This window comes from Neospora caninum, chromosome XI, assembly GCF_000208865.1.
Source record: "Neospora caninum Liverpool complete genome, chromosome XI".
NCBI lineage: Eukaryota > Apicomplexa > Conoidasida > Eucoccidiorida > Sarcocystidae > Neospora > Neospora caninum.
Genome location: NC_018397.1, coordinates 3,204,271 through 3,223,481, shown reverse-complemented (window position 1 = coordinate 3,223,481; position 19,211 = coordinate 3,204,271). Strand labels below are relative to the sequence as shown.

General features: G+C 55.4%; 2 protein-coding genes across 2 annotated transcripts; both read left to right on the top strand.

Moving 5' to 3' along the window:
* Positions 1–3,385: 3,385 nt before the first annotated feature.
* NCLIV_056870 (hypothetical protein) lies at positions 3,386–10,839 on the top strand (the record flags this gene model as incomplete). The annotated part of the gene is made up of 7 exons (XM_003885242.1): positions 3,386–3,495; positions 4,228–4,496; positions 5,015–5,269; positions 5,614–6,039; positions 6,553–7,961; positions 8,456–9,985; positions 10,549–10,839. The coding sequence occupies 7 exons, from the start codon at positions 3,386–3,388 to the stop codon at positions 10,837–10,839; spliced, it is 4,290 nt and encodes a 1,429-aa protein (XP_003885291.1).
* Positions 10,840–11,514: 675 nt separating this feature from the next.
* On the top strand, positions 11,515–18,099 carry NCLIV_056860 (hypothetical protein; the record flags this gene model as incomplete). Its single annotated transcript, XM_003885241.1, has 10 exons — positions 11,515–11,828; positions 12,204–12,516; positions 13,096–13,216; positions 13,779–13,855; positions 14,237–14,840; positions 15,143–15,243; positions 15,815–15,897; positions 16,504–16,725; positions 17,130–17,433; positions 17,776–18,099. 10 exons carry the CDS (start codon positions 11,515–11,517, stop codon positions 18,097–18,099), a joined length of 2,463 nt encoding a protein of 820 aa, XP_003885290.1.
* Between the last annotated feature and the right edge of the window lie 1,112 nt (positions 18,100–19,211).

The window sequence follows — 19,211 nt, the reverse complement described above, 5'->3', positions numbered from 1 at the left end:
GGTGGACGGGGAAATAGAAAGTCGTATCCTCTAAGCGGGCTGGTGGCCTCCTAACAGCGTGGAAACACGACTTCCGGGAGCGGCTATAGCTTGCTTCACGTTCCTCGCGATGTAAGAAATTCACCTCCGAACGGCGTGCTGATTATGGTAGTTAGAGTCTCTGCCTTCAGAGCCGCCCAGCAGTACACTACCTCGGAGGAAAATAGCCTTCCTGGACAATTGAAATAACTCGCCTTCCAATCACCTAAGGACGTGTAGACGGTGGAGCCTGGCAGCTTCCGTGCAGCTCTTGCTAAGAGGACAGTCCGCCGATTATCCAATTGGCGTCGCCTGCTTATGGTTATCGATGCGTCTCCTGATTCCGGTCCTGTCGCGATCGTTTCACTCTCACAAAAAATGCCCACAAAGATGATTGCACCAAGGAAAATGAGTTTTTTTAGTGACCTCTGTGAAGACACCGTACTTTCCCTCGTAACGATGCTCAATGGACAAGGATCTGCAACAGCCGCTAAACATTGTGGCCCCGTACACGTCTACGAGCACTTGAGGTACCCGTTGCCTTCCGTGCATTATAGGAAGTTGCGCCGCTTTGTCAGAACCCTAAAACTCTACGCGTCAAGCCGGTGGATACACCGTATCTTGGATTTGACCAGATGTATGGCGCAAAACGGAAAGATGATACTAATTGAAAGCAAGGATTGTAGAACCTTGCAGAACCGCGGTTCTGTATGCTCCGGGTGTTGTCGCGGATTCACGATACTGCGCCATTCACTAGAGGCCACAATCGTGTTCTTGGTGACTTCCCTCGGAGTGGGGATATAAAATTCCTGTGGTACCACCAAGAGTGAATAGAAGACCGAAACCAAGGGCAGCCCGTACGTCTAAAAATCCGAGGACTAGAAGTCCCAATATTATCTGACCTGTTATTGCCGGCGACCCTTACGACCGTTATACAATTCAGAGATAGAGCTTAACGTAGCTCATTATCCACACTGCGTCGACAAAACGTAGTATACAATTGTTATCGACGCAGCTAGACTGCCTGCTCGACGGAACGGCGGTAACCGTCAGTCTCGGATACGCATACGCACCATATCATGCGAAACACTAGATTATCTGCATAAAAAAGTCGGGTGCGATAAAAGTGTTCGGTTTCAATCTCCTAACGGTATTCATGTTTGCCTGGAAGCTGCAGCCATTTGTGTGGGAGGCGGCGTACAAGCAACTCAGTGCGACAAACAACAGGTTGCTCTAGATTCTTTCTTGGTCTTCTGTTCGTTTCGCCTCTCATCAGGACATCTTCGGTCATGTTCGAGAAGCCGTCACTCAATTGTAGAGAGAGCTCAATCAGGTGTGAAAACGGCCTGGGGGGACGAGCCGCAATCGCGAGTTGAACGACGCTAGGCAGCGTGCGCCTTAGATGTGTGTACCTCCAGAAGAATACGAGGTAAGCCGAACTCTATTCTTCAGTCATACGGAGCACTATAGAGGCACAACGATTCTTCTGTGAGATTAGAATCAGCCTTGCCAGCGTGCCCAGACACGGTCGCGTCGTTTCAGTTCTTTATCCGCAAGTGTGTCGGCCGAAAGATCTCATTCACTCACGGAACTGTGTCCGCCGATGGGAAACGCTGCCTATCTACTGCTTTTCCTAACTCAAGTTTTCTCCGAGGATTTCGGGAACAGCACATGGGACCCACAAAGGAGACTTTTCTGGTCAGGCCGGGGTGTTTTGTCGTCGTCCCCCTTCGTGTCACACATGCAACAGGTCTGCCAGCTACTCACTCGGTGTGTTTCTTTTCCCTTTCCTTCCAACTTTGACCAAGAGCAACCATGACACACAGCTGTTTTCGCTTTCATTTTCGCTTCTGTGTAGTCGCTCAACGGAACGAGACGGGCTTTCCTGACCGTTCATCCAAAAAACGAGGGAGGGAACAAAGATAATTTTTTGCCGCGTCGAGTCTCTCACGTGGATTTGGTCTCAGGTGTCGATTGCCGCCACCACCTGCCGTTAAACCCGACTTTTCTATCTCTTTTTCTTCCCTACTCCGCCCAGTTCTCACTCTTCTTTCCGTCTTCTTTCCTTCCTCTTTTCAACTGCGTTCCAATACCCTCTCGTTTCCCTGCCAAGTCTTGCCCAACATAGACCGGCTCATTGAGACTCTACAGTGAACATTCATGGTCCTTCCCACTGCCAGTTGCGCTTTCCCGTCGATCTTTAATTCCTCGTCTCTGTGCGTTTGTTTTCGGCCCTCTCCTTCTCCAGAAATTCATACCCTTACTTCTTGCTCCTGCGTACTTCTCGCGTTCCGTCCTCCCTCTCAGGCTGAAATTCGCGACTCAGGGTTGAGTCATGGTTGCAGTGTCTGTACGGCCTAAATTGACACCAACAATGACGAGATATTTCCTTCCGTCACACACTCACTCGTAGCCGTGTTTCCTCGTGTTGGCTCGGAGTTATGCGACATATGTTTCCTCCTGGAATTGGAGAACTGCCGTTGGAGGCGAAAACCCCCGCAAATTCTTTCCTGCGAGGCGACGGCTCAGCCACATGATGAATTGCATATCGAGGCTTCCGGAGCTTTTTCACCCGCATCGATGCACCATGCCCCACTTTTTTGTATGCAGTAACCGGCAGAAATAGCCTGTAGAGTGCTGACGTCCAGGCGCTTTTACGTCCCTTTGTTTCCGTGCAGAGCACTCGTGTTACGTTTCTTCCTTTTGTGGCTCGACATGGTCAAAGCACTTGAGTGCTCCACGCTGCCGAAGGGCTCCTCTGCGACTTTTGTTCGTGTCAGTCTTCTATCCCTTGCGTGAGGTGACTACGGACCGCCAGTGGCCAGTTGCTCGCACAGATGGTTTTTGCCTCGGTTTCTTCTGCCAGAGTTCATGCTCACCTGCACGTACTGAACACTTACGGTACTGCTGCTTTCCCTCCCGGTGGATTGAGGAATCTTCTCTGGGGACGAGTCGCCTTTTTCATTTTGGCCACTTTCGAAAAAATGGCAATCCTAACGATGACACAAGCCTATGCGCCCCCTCGTGCTCTCGGGCCGGATTAGCAGGTCGTGCAACTCCTGTGCCAGTCTTCTTCGTGTTCTTGTCTTCACCTCAGAACCAGGAAAAGCTGAAAACGGCCAGCCCTGTCTTCATCCACCTTTGTCCGTCGCTCAGTTCTCGTCCACCTCTTCCGCTGGTGTCCCGCTGACATGAGCGGAGAGGCCTCGCTCCTGAGTCACCTGGACTGCTTCTAATTCGAGACGAAGGGAGTCGCAGGAAACGGATCGGGACAGAGCGTAGGGGGAGTCTTTTCTCCTCTTTCACGTAGAACCGGAGGAGGAAAAATAGAGCAGGAAAACAAAAGCTCGGCACACAGGCATCCAACATGTGGTTTTGGGGAGGAGGAAGTGGAGGCTTCTCCACGGGAGCTCTGAAAGACGCCGGCAGCCACCATGGATCGAGCAAGCACGACTTCTACACTGAAGGACATCTGCAGTACGTCTGACACCATGCAGTGGGAAAAAGAGGGAAAGACCCCGTGTTTTTGCCTTGCATGCGACTCTCTGGAGGCCATATATCCCACACCCTGTGTGTGCTCTTCATGCCCCTCCATTTGCTGTGCCTTGTCCCCTAGCCCAACGGCTTCTCGTGCAGTCTGCCGTTTCCCGTTTTTTGCTCGTATCCAGAAGCCTGTCTTGGTGCGTCCTCGCATGTGCGCTTCTTCGTCAAGTTTCAGACTCATCTTCGTAATGTGTAGATTTCCCCCACTGTTTCTTACACCATTTGACTCATGATGCCACCTCTTCTTGTTCTCCTGGTTGTGTGTCTCCCGACGGGGGCGGAGGGGAGAGCCCGTCATTTGTGATGGCAGCCTGTAGAGTAGAAAGACAGACGAATCTTGCCGCCTTGCCTACGTAGACGCGTGGGTCTGAATGTTTTGTTAATCGCGTGTCTTTCGTGCACGGCACGTTCGAGCTTCTCGTTTGTGTTCGGTCCCGTTCTATCGTTTCCCTGCTGTGACGGCGCCTCTGTGGTGCCATCCACGTTCCTCTTCTGGTGTGTGTCGCGTCTCCACTCCGTTCCGGGGATTGCCCGCTCCCCGTTGCCGTTTCTTTCCTTTGCGTTTCGTCCTTTCCGCTCTGTTCTCGCCTCTTGCCTCGCCTTCTGCTCTTCGCTACGCCGTCCCTCAGTCCGTTTTGCCGTTGTCGCTTCGTTGCGGGTGTACAGGGACTTGTTTGATTCACTGCATGCATTCGAGACGATCGATGATCGCAACCGAGATGCAGCCGTGGAAATTCTGCGTCAAATTGCGGAACTTTTGGCGTGGGGAGAGCGCCACAAAAACGAGGCCTTCTTCGACATCTTCTGCGAACAAAATATTCTTTCCTATTTCGTCGACATCGTCAGCCAGCCTCGAGTGGCCAACGCAGTCAAAGTCCAGCTTCTCCAAACCCTCAGCATTCTCGTACAAAACACCCACCGAAAAACAGCTGTCTGTAGGTTACAGATATCCACATATATATATATATATATATATATATGCACATCCCTGTGTATATGAATTGTGTGTGTTCGTCCATATGCATATGTTTATATGCATATGGGTATATTTATATAAATATATATATATAGACGTATATATGTACATCCATGTGTATATGCCTAGGACGCATTTGTGTGTGTGCACTCGTATCTGCGGACGAGGTGATTTTGCCGAGGGGCACAAGAGTGTCAGTGGATTTAAACTGCGGCATCGAGTTGGGACACTAAAATTTTGGTTTTGTAGGAGCGTTTGGCATCCGACGACAGATCGCTTCATCGCTTTCTGGCTACCTCTTACCATTCCATCCTCTCTCTCTATGCACGTACAGACATCTGGACGCACAGTTGCGTACGCCCATATATATATATATATATATATACATACATGTGGTCAGTGGTGTGGCGGTAGGTTCTTGTATGTCTCGCTGCGTTTCACGCGGTTGCGGTCAGTTCGTGTGTGTCTGTGGCTTAGATTACCTCTTCAGCAACAACTACTTAAATACGCTTCTCAGCACGACGTACGACTTCAGCAATGAGGAGGTGGTTGCGTGGTATGTGTCGTTCATCAAGGGGCTCTCGCTCCTCGTGAACCACGACACAGTCAAGCTCTTTCTGAATCGACGAGCGCCCAGTTTTCCGGTCTTCAGCGAGGCTGTGAAATTCTTCATCCACAGAGACTCTATGGTGCGAACTCATGTCCGGACTGTCACGCTCAGCATCTTCAAAAGTAAGTCTTTCCGGAACAACACGGCTGAGAATATGCTGTCTCTCTATACCAATATATATCCATGTATATATATATATATATATATCGGTTCGAGGTTTGGGTGTTCCTTGGTTTGCTGCAGATTCTACACATTTGGTTGGGCATCCAAACGTGTCGCATTGTTACGGGTTACTCCGGCCGTGTTCGTTTCTCCGCCCCCTTGCGTCTTCTCTCCCTGCATGCATGCGTCCTTCGGTGGAGAGTCTCAGCGGCAAGCGTTCCGTCCGGGTGTCGCTTTTCCCCAGTCGCCTCCCTCCGCTTGCCACCCTTGGCTTCCTGCGCCTTGCCTGGCTGTTTGTTTCCAGTCCGCGAACCCATCGTCGAAGAGTTCATCGTCAAGCGCTCGGCCTTTTTCTCGCACATTGCGTGCTATCTGCGTGTGCAGTGGGCGGAGCGCTGTCGCAGCCTTCGCGCCTGCCGTAGACGCTCCTCTTCCGGTTCGCTTCGGCCGCACCTGTCGCCTCGCAACCCCGCTTCTTCACCCGGTGCGTCTCGCTCAGCGGCAGGGACCACAAACACGGCGTGGACAGCGTCCAGTCTGTCGTCCCTTCGAAGTGGATTTGCAGAGTGCGAAGAATTCCTCTATTACATTCAAGACATCTTTGGCATCGGGGTCGAGGCGTACAACGCGATCCTCGTTGAACGCCTCCTTCTCTACACCTACTTGCCTGTTCTCGTCGGCTGCCTGTGTCGAGCGACGCCACCTGTGGCAACTGTTCGACGCTTCGCCTGTAAGCCAAAATGTGCCCTTGAGCCTGCATGCAGTCGACACACTCTTTTGTAAAGACGTAACCGCAGAGATCTCTCGGTTCCGACGCATCGATCCCAAAGGCCAGGACGCTCACCCTCGTTCAGGTGACGACTTGCGTTTTGTTAGGCCTGCTTCTCTGCATCCATCCGTGACGTTTGTGTCCATGTACCTCTGTGCCGCCTGCGCCCATGCCCATACTTCTTTATATATATAGTTACATTCGTGCAAATAGAGAGCAAAATGCACAAACATGTAGGCTTGTTGTATTCCGTAGACTCCGAAATGACTACGTAGGGAGGTGCGTTGCACAGACGTGAACTGCAGTGATGTGGTAGCGTCACCCACCAATGTGCTTCGGCGGCTTCTCTCCCGCTTGAAAGGAGCCTAGACACGTGCGTATTCGTTTTGCTATTTCCCAGTCCAGATGCCGTTTCTTAGCCAATGGTAGTCGCGCTTGCGCGCCTCGCCTGTTGTCCTCGCATGATCTTCGCAGTTCCCGATGGTCAGCCTACGTCGACTGTCTCTACACCCGGCGGAGGCGACAGGGCGCGAGGGAATGGCGGATGCTGTCCCTCGTCGCTTGCTCGTCGTCTGCTCCGCCGCGACGGCGCAACTGACCCATCTAGCCGGGATCTGAGACGTCGCTCGGACGGCCGAGAAGCTCATGATTCCCAGACGTCCTGGCCACTTCCTTTCCCCTCGACTCGGCATCCGAGAACGCCTCCCAGCTCTTCATCTGTCCTTCCCCAGACTCCCTCGCCCTCTACCTGTCGCCCGAGGCCCAGAAGAAAGGATCCTCGTCAATCGCCTTCTTCTCCGTCTTCTCCTCCATCGTCGTCTTCATCTCTGTCATCTTCTGCTCCATCTTCTTCTCCATCCTCTTGTCCCTCGTCCGTTCTGGCATCTTTTTCGAAACGAAGCCGACAAAGGGGACGAGACGAGCGCCTGGCGTCCCGCGAGTTCTCGCGGTCTCGCCATCGCGACAGCAGCACGAGTCGAAGCAGGCGGTCGACGACGCTCGACGCAGATGGCAAGGAGCCTCTGTATTCTCCGAAAGGGGGCGAAAAAACCCACCGCCACCGCCTGCGCAAAGCGCCGTCGTCTCGAACGGACAAGCAAGTCTCTGCGACAGACCCATCGATGTCACAAGGTCCAGGACAGAAGCCGAGCGAGAGGGAGACGTCGCAAGCGGCCAGCGAAGATGAAGAACCGAGAGAGAGGCGAGGCGACGGATGCGAGAAGATAACGTCCGAAACACGGCAGCAAGCAGAAGCAAGAGGCGCAGAGGGTCAAAGCCAAAGAGGACTTGACAATCTCGACCGTCACGGCGACAGCCGCTTTGTGGAGCAGGAAGAAGGGAGGCACCGGAAGCGTCGAGCCGACGCCAAGCTGGAAGTGACCACGACTTCCCTCATAGGCAAGGGGAGAAAGCGAGAAGACAGGAATGACTCGGGACAGCCTGCAGAGGCAGGCGAGTCGCCAGAGTGTGTGGAACAAGACGCGGGGCGCGACGGCGAAACGCTGGAGAGAGAGAGAGGGACGGCGAACGAGACGCGTGGGAGAGGTGGCCTTCGCGAGGAAAAGGAGACAGAGTCATCTGGACTGCCCTCAAGCGCAGAGGAACGGCGGCGTGAGTCTGTGGACGCTCCGCGAGACGCCTCGAGGGCTGCGTCGAGCAGCGTCGAATCGCGGCGAGCTCAAAAGAAACAACAGGAGAGACGAAGCCCGAGGGACGAATCCGGGGAGCGTCTGGAGGGTTCTCTACCCTTCTCCTTTGCGTCGTATGCCTCGCCAGGCCGCGCATGCAAATCTGGACGAGAGAGTGTGGGGAGCGGTCCCGATGCACCGGGAGATGACACCCAACAGCTCGTGGCGCTCTACCTGCTTACCCAGTCGTTCCAAGTAGGTCCAGAGGAGAGACAGGGGCGAGGGCAGCACCACTGGGGAGAGAAACGTTTGCTACAGAGAACGCAAGAGCGGGAAGAATGCATGCGCAGACAGCTGAAGCACGCCAACTGAGAGTCAGTCTCACTAACTCTTCCCCAGTCGGCCAGAAGCTGCCAGGTCCACGCTAGGTTCGGCAGGCGTTTCCATGTTGACAGGAGGGATCATGAAATAGGAGTGAGATCGGGAAAGGAAAAAGGAGGCGGGGAGAACACAGCGCGCCGCGACGCCTCAGAGGGAGAGGTACGCCACCCTCACGGGCGGTCACCTTCATGCGCCGATCGTGTCTCGCTGAGAGACAACGGGGTAGAACGAACCAAAACAGACGGCGCACAGGCGGCAGCAACGGATGCGAACGTAGCTGAACTCGACGCGGAGAAGCAGTCGAGACAGAACTCTTTGTTATTCTCCTGTTTTGCAGTTCCTGTTTTGCTTCCTTGTTTTTTGTGCAGACGATCCAGAACCCCGATCTTCTGCGGCCTGTTCTCGCTCTTCTTCTCCTCCCTCGCGTGCCGGCGTCGCTCCTGCGTCTTTGTTCTTCTCAGTCGCCTGCGACGCCCGCTACGTATGTGGCGTTGGAGAACCCGGCGCAGTGCGCAGGAAGGGTGGATCTATTTTTGCCTGAGGACGAGGCCTGCGGAGAGGCGGAACGCGCGGGAGAGACAGAGGCCAGAGAGCGCGAAGTTGAGCTCGGCCGTCGAGGCGATCCGGGGGGACGAGGAGGAAGAAGGGGATCGGCGGAGGACGAGGGAAACGGATCGAGACGAGACGGGATGGGGGCCGAGTCGCAACTCGGCTCTGCCTGGACGGCGACCGAGGGAAAACAGACACAGGGCCGAGAAGACAGTGGAGGGAGTCGGAAAGGCGCGACAGCCAGAGCTGAGGAAGGGCTGGAGCCGAGTCACGACAAGCAAGGCGAGACCAGCCAGACCCCAACGTTGACAGATGCTGAGCACGAGGAGTTCCAAGACCCCAGTGGGTCGCGTTCTGCGTCAGCGTCGCGCCCGCCTCTCTTCGCTTCCTTCTCATTCCAGCGGGGAGGCAGCTTGTCGACTGGCCGACAGACCCCAGAGGGCGGTCGCGAGGGAGAGGGCCTTCTCGCGCAGTCTCTCAGCCGAAGGGACGACGCCGGCGCTTCGCGGCGTGCCTCGTGTTTTTTTTTTTCTTCGCCGCCCACAAAGCCGAGGAAGACTGCCTCTCTCAGCTCTCTCCGAGCCTCGAGGGCCTTTGGGTTCATGCAGGCCTGCTCGGGGCGAGGCGCTGCAGGGGCGGGGAGGCAAAGACGAGCCGAGGATGGCGATGACGCGCCGGAAGGAAGTCGCAGAAGTGGGCCGAGTTTCGCCGAAGAGGCGGGAAACGATCAAGGGGACGACCGAAACGAGGGCTCCGGCAGCTGCCCTCGGCTCCAGTCCCCTTTCGGTGCGTCTGAAAGCGAGCGAGAAGACTTCACGGCGTCGTTTCCCTCCGCAGCTTCGATTGATGCCGCGACTTCCCAGTCGCTCTCGTCTGCGGCGCTCATCGCCTCTCGGCGACCGGTTCTGCAGCTCGCGCAGAAACAGATCCAACGCGCATTCGAGGAGCACGTTTGCTTCCCGTCTTCGGGTGACGAAGCGCCCTGCGCGTCAGGTGCGGGGCGAAGGCGACGACCTCGGGGACGGGAGAGGCCTGCGCGGGAGACCGTCTCGGCCGTGTGGGGCGTGCCTCGCGAAAAGACAGGAGACAGAGAAGAGGCGAACGCTGCGACAGAAGACCCGCAACAAGCGCGACGCGAACGCAGACAGGGCGGGCCGCGCCGAGAGCAGTTTGCAGGAAACGGTCTTGCCCGAGAAGACAGTGATGACACCGCGTGGGTAGCGAATCCGTATCGGCGGTCGCTGGAACAGTTTGTCGGCGCGGATTCTGCGCTGAGGCGACGGGACACGGCAATTCTACTCGGCGGCACTCTGCTGCATGCAGTTCTCTCCCACCCAGCAGTCACCTCGGTGCGTCGATCGGGGGTCTAGAGAAGAGCCGTAAACTCTTAAACACGCCGCGCGTCACGCTCTTGGTTTCTGTGGTGTCTTCATGCCGTGGAGACTTGGCGCCTCTTTGCGTTGATTTCCTGTTGCATGTGCTCGGCAGCGCGTTTTGTGTGGCCAAGAGGGCAAAGCGAAAACGCGAAAAGATGCGGCACATGAAAGAAGCGACAGCTAAACAGAAGGAAGGTGGGGAGGATGGCATCGGACGCACTAGACAGAGACGCCAGCGAGGACGAACGTTTTACACAGGATACAGTGTGTGAAGAACGAGGGTGCGGTGGGCAGTTCCTTCGCAAGAACACAACAGGAAAGAAAAATGCGCAGGGAAGCGCGTTGTAACACTGAGGAATGTGACGAAGAGCTTCTCATCCCGCTTTCTCCTGCGTAGGGCAATACACGGGAGTAGCACCACGGCAGGCAAACCAGAGGCCGAAGGCTGTTTTGGTGTCTCTCCCGCGCACGAGTGTCTCGACTTGGGTGTCTCTCTGTCGCTTTGATCTTCTCTCGGATCCCAAATACGCTTGCAGTTTCTTTCTCGTTTCGCAGGTCTTCTTGCAAAATGCCGGAGTGCTGCCTTCTCTGCGCCCAACGAGAAGTCGAAGCGTGTAAGTGCATGCTCCCTTCTCTTGGGCTGTTTTTCTTCTTCGGCCTCTGTGTCTCTAGCTGTGCCGGGCTCTTCTCATGAAAGAGCTCTGCATGCGCCGACTGACTGCTGTTCGGATGGCAGTTCGGCTTTCCTCGCTTTTGTTTTGCCTCCTGTCTCTCCCGGGGTTCAAATTCAACACCGGAGAGGCGCCCACTGCCCAGATGGCGATTGAAGGGAAGAGAGACAGGACGTGCCAGCCCCCAGCAAGGGTCTAAGCATTCCAAAGTGAAGGCCCAAAGTCGGTCGGTGCATGCGTCGATGAAGCGAAAGATATGGGCATGCATGCACGCTTGCGTGAATACAGTTAGAGGAACAGGCGTTTCAGGGTTCGTCTGCGTCTTTCGCTGTCGGGGGAGAGTGAGGACCCGGAGATGTTTTGCGCCGTCTGATGAGTCGCTTGTCATGTGTTTTTCCGCTGTGCAGATCCACACGGTGCCCAAGATCCGTGCCTGTCAGGCACTCGGTTTCCTCGTCTCGCCCGTCTTTTCCTCCAGCGTCTGCCTCCTCGTTGCCTTTTGCTTCAGCTGCCTCTATGTCCTCGTCTGCTTTCTCGTCCGCCTCCTCTTCTTCCTCCACCTCGCCTTCGCCGCGCCCTTCCTCGCTTCCCTCGTTCGCCTCTCCGAGACGCGCGCCGCCGTTCAGCACTTTGCATGCGCGACTCTCGTCGTTTGCTTCTCTTTCCTCGCGAGCAGAGATGGAGACGGAAGAACCTGCGGAGGCATGGAGCGAGAAGGCTCACAGGCAGCAGGGAATGACAGCAGCTTTTGAGGTGGAGAAGGAAGAGGCGGGGAGACAGACCCAAGAGGGAGGGGAACGCGAGACCGAGGAGCGGCGGGAAACAGACGAGATGGTGGCAGGCGAGGGCAGTGGCAGCGCCACACCGCAGATCGAGGACGAAGAAAACGAGGCGTCTGCGTTGCACGAGGAAACGAAGCATTCAGGTCCTGAGGGCCCGACGGTGGCGGCAGGCCAGAGCAAGGAAGACGCGGACTCGGGCGCGAATCAACTGAGCGCAGGCGAACGGAACAGGAGAGAAGGAACAGACTCGCAAGAAAAAGAAGCAAACTTCCGCATTGTTTGCAGGTGGACGCTCCTCACAAATCTGCTCGAGGCCGTCCGTCAAAATGCCAGCGAAGCTTTCTTGCGGCCTGTCGCAGTCGCGTAAGCCAGAAAACGAACGTTTCTACACGCAAACTTGCGGCGACGCCTCAGCAACCCGTCGACATCCTCTCCTCTCTCCGCGTATCTCTACACATTGAATGAGATACACTTAGGACGTAAATACATGTTCGTGAGCCATATCTACGTGTATCAATGCGTGTCGCACTGTCGATTTACTTGTCCACACATAGACATGCGTATATAAATATATATATGTGTATATGAGCATTCATGTATATGTATATATGATGTGTGTGTGTATTTGTGTTTGTACCTATAGATGCATATCTGCGTGTATGAATATTGATATCTCTCTACCACTATGTCTGTATACACATGGTTCAATCCTTTGCCTTGCCTCTTGTCTTTTTCTAGATTGGTGTCCCGCGTGGTCAATTTGGCGCTTCTCTCTGCTCTCTGCCGCATCCGTCTTTCCTCCGTCTCGGCGTCGGTCGCTTCTTCGCCGGCTCCCTTGCGGAGAGAGGCGGGGCCTTCGAAGCTGGAGAGGCGGCGGCAAGCGCGGCGACTGCTGTTGCTCTTCGACGCCAGCTTTCGCCGCCTCGCCTGCATGATCCAGGACGTCCGGCAGGCAGCAACGGCCTCCGTGCAGCTCGCCCTCGTGCATGCAGATGCGCAGGTGGAGGCAGGCGGCCTCGGAAGCACCCACTCGCCAGTCGACCTGTTTTGGGTACGAGCGGTGACGCGCCAGCGTACAAGCGAGAAGAACTTCGACGAAAGAAAAGGAAAGAAAGGGAACAGCGTGCGATTCAGGGGCTCTTTGCTGAGCTGTCGCGGGCAGCGCAGACTGACTGCGAACGCGCTTTGTGCAACGTCCGCTTTTGGGTGACTCTCTTCTGCGTCCGACCCAAACGAGGGCTAAATAGAAGAACACCCTTTGAGACTCAGCAAGACCGACTAAGGGAACGAGGCCGGTGTGGAACCCGTTTGCGAGCTTGAAGGAAACATCTACATTGAGATTCACAGACGCACCCTAGCCGAAAAAGACATAAATGAGCGCAAGCATAACAAACGCCAACTTGTCTAAGTATATGTGGTCTTTCATATATATATATATATATACACATGTATATCATTACAGATGTATGTGTGTAAAGATATCCAGGTATACCCATGTTGTATGTATAGGATCAGTAGGCTGTGGACGATCCAGAGAGTGTCATGGGCGTGCTTCTGTTCTGTGATTGGTTCTCTGTGTTTCGCCATCACTCGCTTTCGCTGTGCCTTTCTCTTTTGCGATTCTTCCTAGGAAGAGTGGGAAGCCCTCAAGAACGCCCCGCCCTTCGACAGCAGCGCCTTGAGCCGAGACGTTCGCGTGCTTCTTCCCGCCCCGGGCATCGGCAGTTCGGCGCCTGGAAGCGCCGGCGCAAGTGAGAGACGAGAAGAAACATTCTCGCGAGGCACGATAAACAAAACGATCGCTTCCACAAAGCACGCCCCCTACATGAGCAGTAGGATATATATATTTATATATATCCACATACATAGACACTACCTGCATCTACATATATATCCTTTTTAAACAAACTTCCATGTAATATACGTATGTATGTTCCGGAATGTTTCAGCTGGCATATGGCTTCAATAATGTGTGAAACAGTCTAGACGATGATGACTTTTTGAGAGCTGGAAAGCCCGTGTTGTGGTTAAAAGCTATATGCGTATTTTCTGTGCGCAAAAGGATCAGGATGGTAGACCAGTGTAGTCCGTAGAGCCGCCGTCCGTCGCCTCTCGCGTTCGTCAGTTGAAAGAACTGTAGACATGCGTAGGGATGACACTAACGTTTTCCATCTCCCACACACACAGACACAGACGCATGATGCTTTCTCCATTGTCTTGGGCCACTGCTGCCTTGTTGGTTATGACACGGCGAGCGGGGGGGCTATGGAAAGGTGCGCACTCTTTATCGCGTGTTTCGTTCTTATTCGACAGAGGCCGGAGAAACGGGCGAGGCGTTCATCTGGCGGGAACCGGTGTCGGCCCGCGGGGCGCAGCGGCGCGCTGTCCACGTGAGTCTTTCCCGTATATTCCAGTCTCTTTTCCAGAATCCATCAGTGTCGGTGTGCAAAAAGAGGGAGGTTCTCATCGCAGCGAATGTTCATCTGTATGTGCATGCGCATGCACGCATGCATTCATATTCAGATATGCTAGGCGTGTATGCACACTTTCATGCAGGCACGAACGCATGCGCAGCTGTGATGTGCCGCATTTGCACGAGAACTGCCAATGAGTGCCGTGACTGCGTATTTAGACACAGATACTGATCTAGTCACCACACATGTACCTGAACCTATACAAATATATGTGTATCTGTAAAGGGGCATATCACATCCCCTTTGTACTTCCCTGGTGTCCTGATAGCGTCCTTGTTCGTGTTCTTTGCGCTTCAGGAGTGGCGGGTTATTCGGCAACTGTGTAAAGACGTGGAGGCGATCACGGAGATGTACCACTCGCCGCTTCGCCCATCTGCGCCTTCGCCGTCTCCGTTGCTCCTCGAGAGACTCGCCGCCGAGGCATGCACAGTCTTGCTGCGACAGAGCACCGGCGACGAGCAGAAACTTTACGCGAGCTTTTTGAGGGAGAGAGAAGACGCGGAAGGCGAAGACAGTGCTGAGAGCTCGGACGAAGACTTTTCCGGCGAGGAGCCGCGCCACCAGCGAGTTGCGGGCGGCGGTGACGGCGCGCGGAAAATGAACGAGAGAGACGCACACGACCGGGGCGGAGACAGCTCCGGCGGCGTTGCTTCGACGTGTGGAAGTGGCGCGCGCACCCAGGGGGGGACCACAGTCCTGGAGAAGAACAACGACGCGAGAGACAGGAAACAGGAGCCCAGTGAAGCGTCCTCGGCTGGTGGCGCTGCGTCAGCTGGAGACAGAGTCGAAGAAAGCGGGTTGCCAGAGGCGACGGAGAGTTATGCTCTGCTGCTGAAGAAGGAAGAGGAAACGAAACGCAGCAACGGGCTCAGCGCCGCTGTCATCACGCGAGACCTCTCCGGTGAGGCGACAACTAGGCCACTTTTTCTTGCGACCGTGATCGGCCCTTCTCTCTGCGGTTCTCAGCTGCTTGGAATTGTGCATCTGCCGGCCTTTCGGGTGGTTTGGCCCAAACACGCATTCCAGAGTCGTCCGTCGCGGTGCGATTTGCGCCCCATTCTGCGCACATCGCACAGGCGCTGTGTCCCGGCTTCGTTTTTTTTTTCTGCCGCAACCTGCGTGCGCGTCTTTGTGGGAAGGGGTTTGGCTGTTTTTGCACGGGCATGCGTGTGCGGATGTTTTGTGGCCTGTCTGCATTCGCAGTGGGGACGGCAGGCGTGCTGCAGTGCGACGGCGGGGCCGTTAGCGTTCGGCTGGAGGGTCGCAACTTCGTCCGTTGCTTCGTCGACACCGTGGAGGGACTGGTGAGGTTCGCGTTCTGCGCCGGAAAAGTCGGCTCCTCCCGGGTGGGGCGACCGGCTGAGCGAACGATTCACGAGCCAGCGTCGAGTCGTTTGTCGCACTTGAAAAACAACGAACGCAGAGGCGAACAGTCAACCGTCGCAGCGGTCGCACTCCAGACACTACCCATACAGCTGTGCGGTCTCCTCTAGAGACTTTTGCCTAGACACCCCGGAAGGAAAGGGTGAGGTGAAAAAAGGACGGAAAGGAGTCGGCCAAGTGGCGTGAGTCAAGCGTGGAATTTCAAAGCAACATGAAAGAGAGAGGGAGAGTGCATTGACACGAGAGTGCATAGCCGCGACTTTTAAAGGCGGGCGAGGGGGCCAGGTGCCCCGTGAAGATTCCTGTTTTTCTCCCGAACGAAAGGCAACCCGCCATCCCGGGGGGGAAGGCCCAGACGCGAAAGCGAGGGCGAGAATGCGAGAGGACGGCTCACAGGTATAGACCTTAAGGCTGCGTTTCCCGGGGCGACCTTTCCATGGTGCGTTTCATTGCGGTTTGTTCCCCTCTGTTCGCCTCTCGGGTTCTTCGCAGGCCCCGCGTTACTTCTTGCAGAGTGAGACTCACCTGCTGCTGGTGTCTCCGTCGCATGTGGTTCCCGGCCGGGCTGATGTGCGGTAAGACAGGAATCTGCCACTCCAGGCGACTCTTCTTGACGGGAATAGATTTCCCTGGGCGCCTTGTTTTGCCTCTCGGCTGTTGCGTCCTGGGCAGTTCCACTGCCTCGATCGGCGCTTCGAGCTGTCGCGCGTGGCTGTGTACTTTGTGTCAAGTCCACAGAGCCCTTCCTGACATTCCCGTTTCTACCTCTCGCCCTTGGTTTCTTTCCCTGAGTTTTAGATCGGGTGGTGCGTTTCGCCGCGACAGCTTTCCGCATCCTTTTTTTCTGTTGAAGACAGTTTTGCTCCTCGATTCAATCCGCCCTCGTTCGGTTCATGGCCATCGCTTTGGGGTGTCGTCTCCTCCCGTCTTTTCCGAGTCTGAGGCCGACGTTCTTCGCGGCGAGTTGGACCGTTTCACGTGTTTTTTCCTCGTCACGGTCTCCTCTTTCTCCGTATGTGCAAACGCATCCACCGGGACACACTCAGGCACCGTCGGGTTCTCGCGTTTTTTTTTGTCGCCCTGTCTATCGTGTTTCCCTTGTTTCCTTCCCTGACTCTCTCGCAGTGTACATTCTCCTGCAGGCGGGGCCGTGTGTGCTCCCCTCGTTTCTCTTTTTTCAGCATGGCATGCCCCCTGGCCAATGTCGACTGTCGAGTCGACGCGACGGACACCTGTCGCCTGCAGATCCTGGTTTGTTCCTCAGCCGCCCCGCCTGGAGATGCCGTTTGGGCTCGGAAGAACCCTCACGCCAGCTGTGCTCGTGAGGGCATCTCGCTTTCTTCTTCTCTTTCTGGCGGCGGGTCTTTCCCAGGCCTCATGTGTGCAAAGGGCTCCGCTCTCAAGTACGCAAGGGACCGGGACGAATCTGATGGCGCACACCGCGGCGTCACCTCTCACGTTGGATGCCTCCCTTTCGGCATCGCACCGTGCCTCTCTAAAGAAGGCGACTGGAGCGGAAGAGATCTCGCGAGATTCTTTCTTTGTTTCGTGCCCCGTTTTCTGGCCTCTCTGTTGTTCTGCGTACGACTGAACTCGAGTTCTTCTCCAGCTTATGCGTGTGTTTGGAAGGCGCCATGCCGGCGCGCACCCTTTGGTGGATCGGCGAAAAGAGCCTGCTGAGCGACGCTCTTTCAGACTTCCCTCTCCCCCGTTACCCCCGTTTACTCCCCCTGTGCTGTCTCTCGCTCGCGAGTGGCTGCGTTGGCTCGTGGTGTAGTTTTCTGCGTTGTTCCGCCTTTGCATGCAGGCCTGCCATCCTCCCGCCGTCGCTGGCGTCTGCGTCTGCATCGAATCCGTTCTTCAGTTTGTCGGGCGTCCTCGCTGCCGAGCCTCTCTCGCTTTCTTCCGCGAATGCTTCGGCGCACGCAGAAAGTCTCGACAGCCGAGCTGACCTCGGCGCTGCGCCGCTCACTTCCTTTTTGCCGTCCCCAGCCTCGCGTTCGGGTGGTGCGGCGAAGGCAGGAAGGGACTCTGACAGAGACGGACACCTCCCTTGTCACTGGGAGTTAAATTTGTCCTTCGACGATACCCTCAGATGCTGCATTGTTGCGGTAAGACAGCGGCTTGCCACTTTTCTTCGCAGGTATCAATTGGTCGTAGGGAAGAAAAGACTCCAGATATGCACTGGAAAACTCCAACGCCCACAATCTGACAGCTGTGCAAATCTCTCTCTACCGATCTATACCCTAAAACGCCTCTGTCCTCAATCATACCTTTCAATGCAAACAAATGGCTACATTATATAATATATATATATATATATATTCATTTTTAACAGGCGTGTGCATGCATCGGGGCTTCTGTGTCGCGTGAAGATGTGTGAATTGCAGGTTGTTCGGAGCTGCGTTGTTGGCCAAGGTTTGTGTGTGTGGTCTCTGTGTGTGGGTGGTCAGAAATCAATTCAGGAAGGCCGCAGCAAAGTCCGGACAGCTTTGCGGCTGTACATTGACCGTTTCTTGGAAGACTCAAACGCCGACGATTCTCTGCTGTTTGCCTCTCCGTTCGTGTTTCCGCCGCCAGTCTGCGATGTCTTCTCGTCCTCGCCGCGCGCGTTGTGCTCGAAGGCAGTTGTTTGCCGTGGGGTTGACGGCAGGGCCGAACCGCGCAGAGAGTTGCGGGTGATGGACCTGAGAAGAACAGCCGATGGAGAAGTGCGGGAGCGTCGACGGGGCGGGGGCGCGAGAAACACAGCCGACTCTGCCGATCTACGGGGATAGGAGTAGACACAACAGGCGACGACGCGCACAGACGCGAAAGAAGCCAACAGATTGGCAGATGTCCAAAGACAAGACGTGAGATGACAATGAGACGTGTGAAGGAAGATACCCGTGCTTCTCGTCCGCGTGCGAGCTGATCGGCACCGGACGATGCCGAGCGACAAAACGCGGTTATCAAAACCCAGAAAGAGACTGCCGGTGTATGCAGCGGACCAGTGCTTCGACACTCTCGTTTGGACAAACGAAGGGGTATACACGCTTTAGTTTACTGTTGGCGACGCTGTCGCGTCACACAGACCTCGATCGAAGCGAGCGTTTTGGTAGCGGACCCTGCGAGCGTTAGTCAGGCTTTTCGATCAGTTCTAACAGGTTTGTCTCTTCAGATTGGCAGCGGCGAGGCGACACGCAGGACGGCCTATTTGTCTGAACGTGCTCGCGAGCGCAGAACCACTTCCTGACACTGTTCAGCAATCGTAGCTCTCAGACAAGCTAAAAAGAGCCAGAGAACGCGTCCTGAAACCCAGGACAGCAGTGCCGACGGAGAAAACTACAGAAGGCGCCGCGGTCGTTCCTGATGGTTTGTCCAATTCCCCAGCCACGCGGAAGGCTCCACCACGAGAAGAATGCTCAGGAGTGAAGAATGCCCACAGGATGCGCATCTGCTTGCCGAGGGTCATAACTGGTTCTCTCGCGCCTCAGACTTGCAACTCGTTTGCCAGAACTCTCGAAACAAACCAGCACATCCCCTCCCGTGTAGCTCTTTCACAGCCGTGAGTGCAGGGATCTTGCCTCCCCTTTGCAGCTTTTATTCGGTCCAAAAGTGTAAGGGTGAAACCACTGGGCATGCATTGCTGTAGGAGGTACTGAAACTAACGAGCGTGAAAGCGAGCGACGGAGGAAGCTTCAGGAGCGAGAGCTGGGTAGCTGAAAAGCAGTTAGGGCACTCCGCAGGCGACGAAGGAATGGGGCATTCCCCGGACTGCCAACCGCGGTGGTCAGCATTGTGGACGCCAGCGTATCCCACTTGATGTCGGTGAACTTGGGGTCGAACCCACGCCAGATCACTCTCAGAGCGGTCAAAACGGTGATAGAAGCGTTTTATTTGTGCGTGT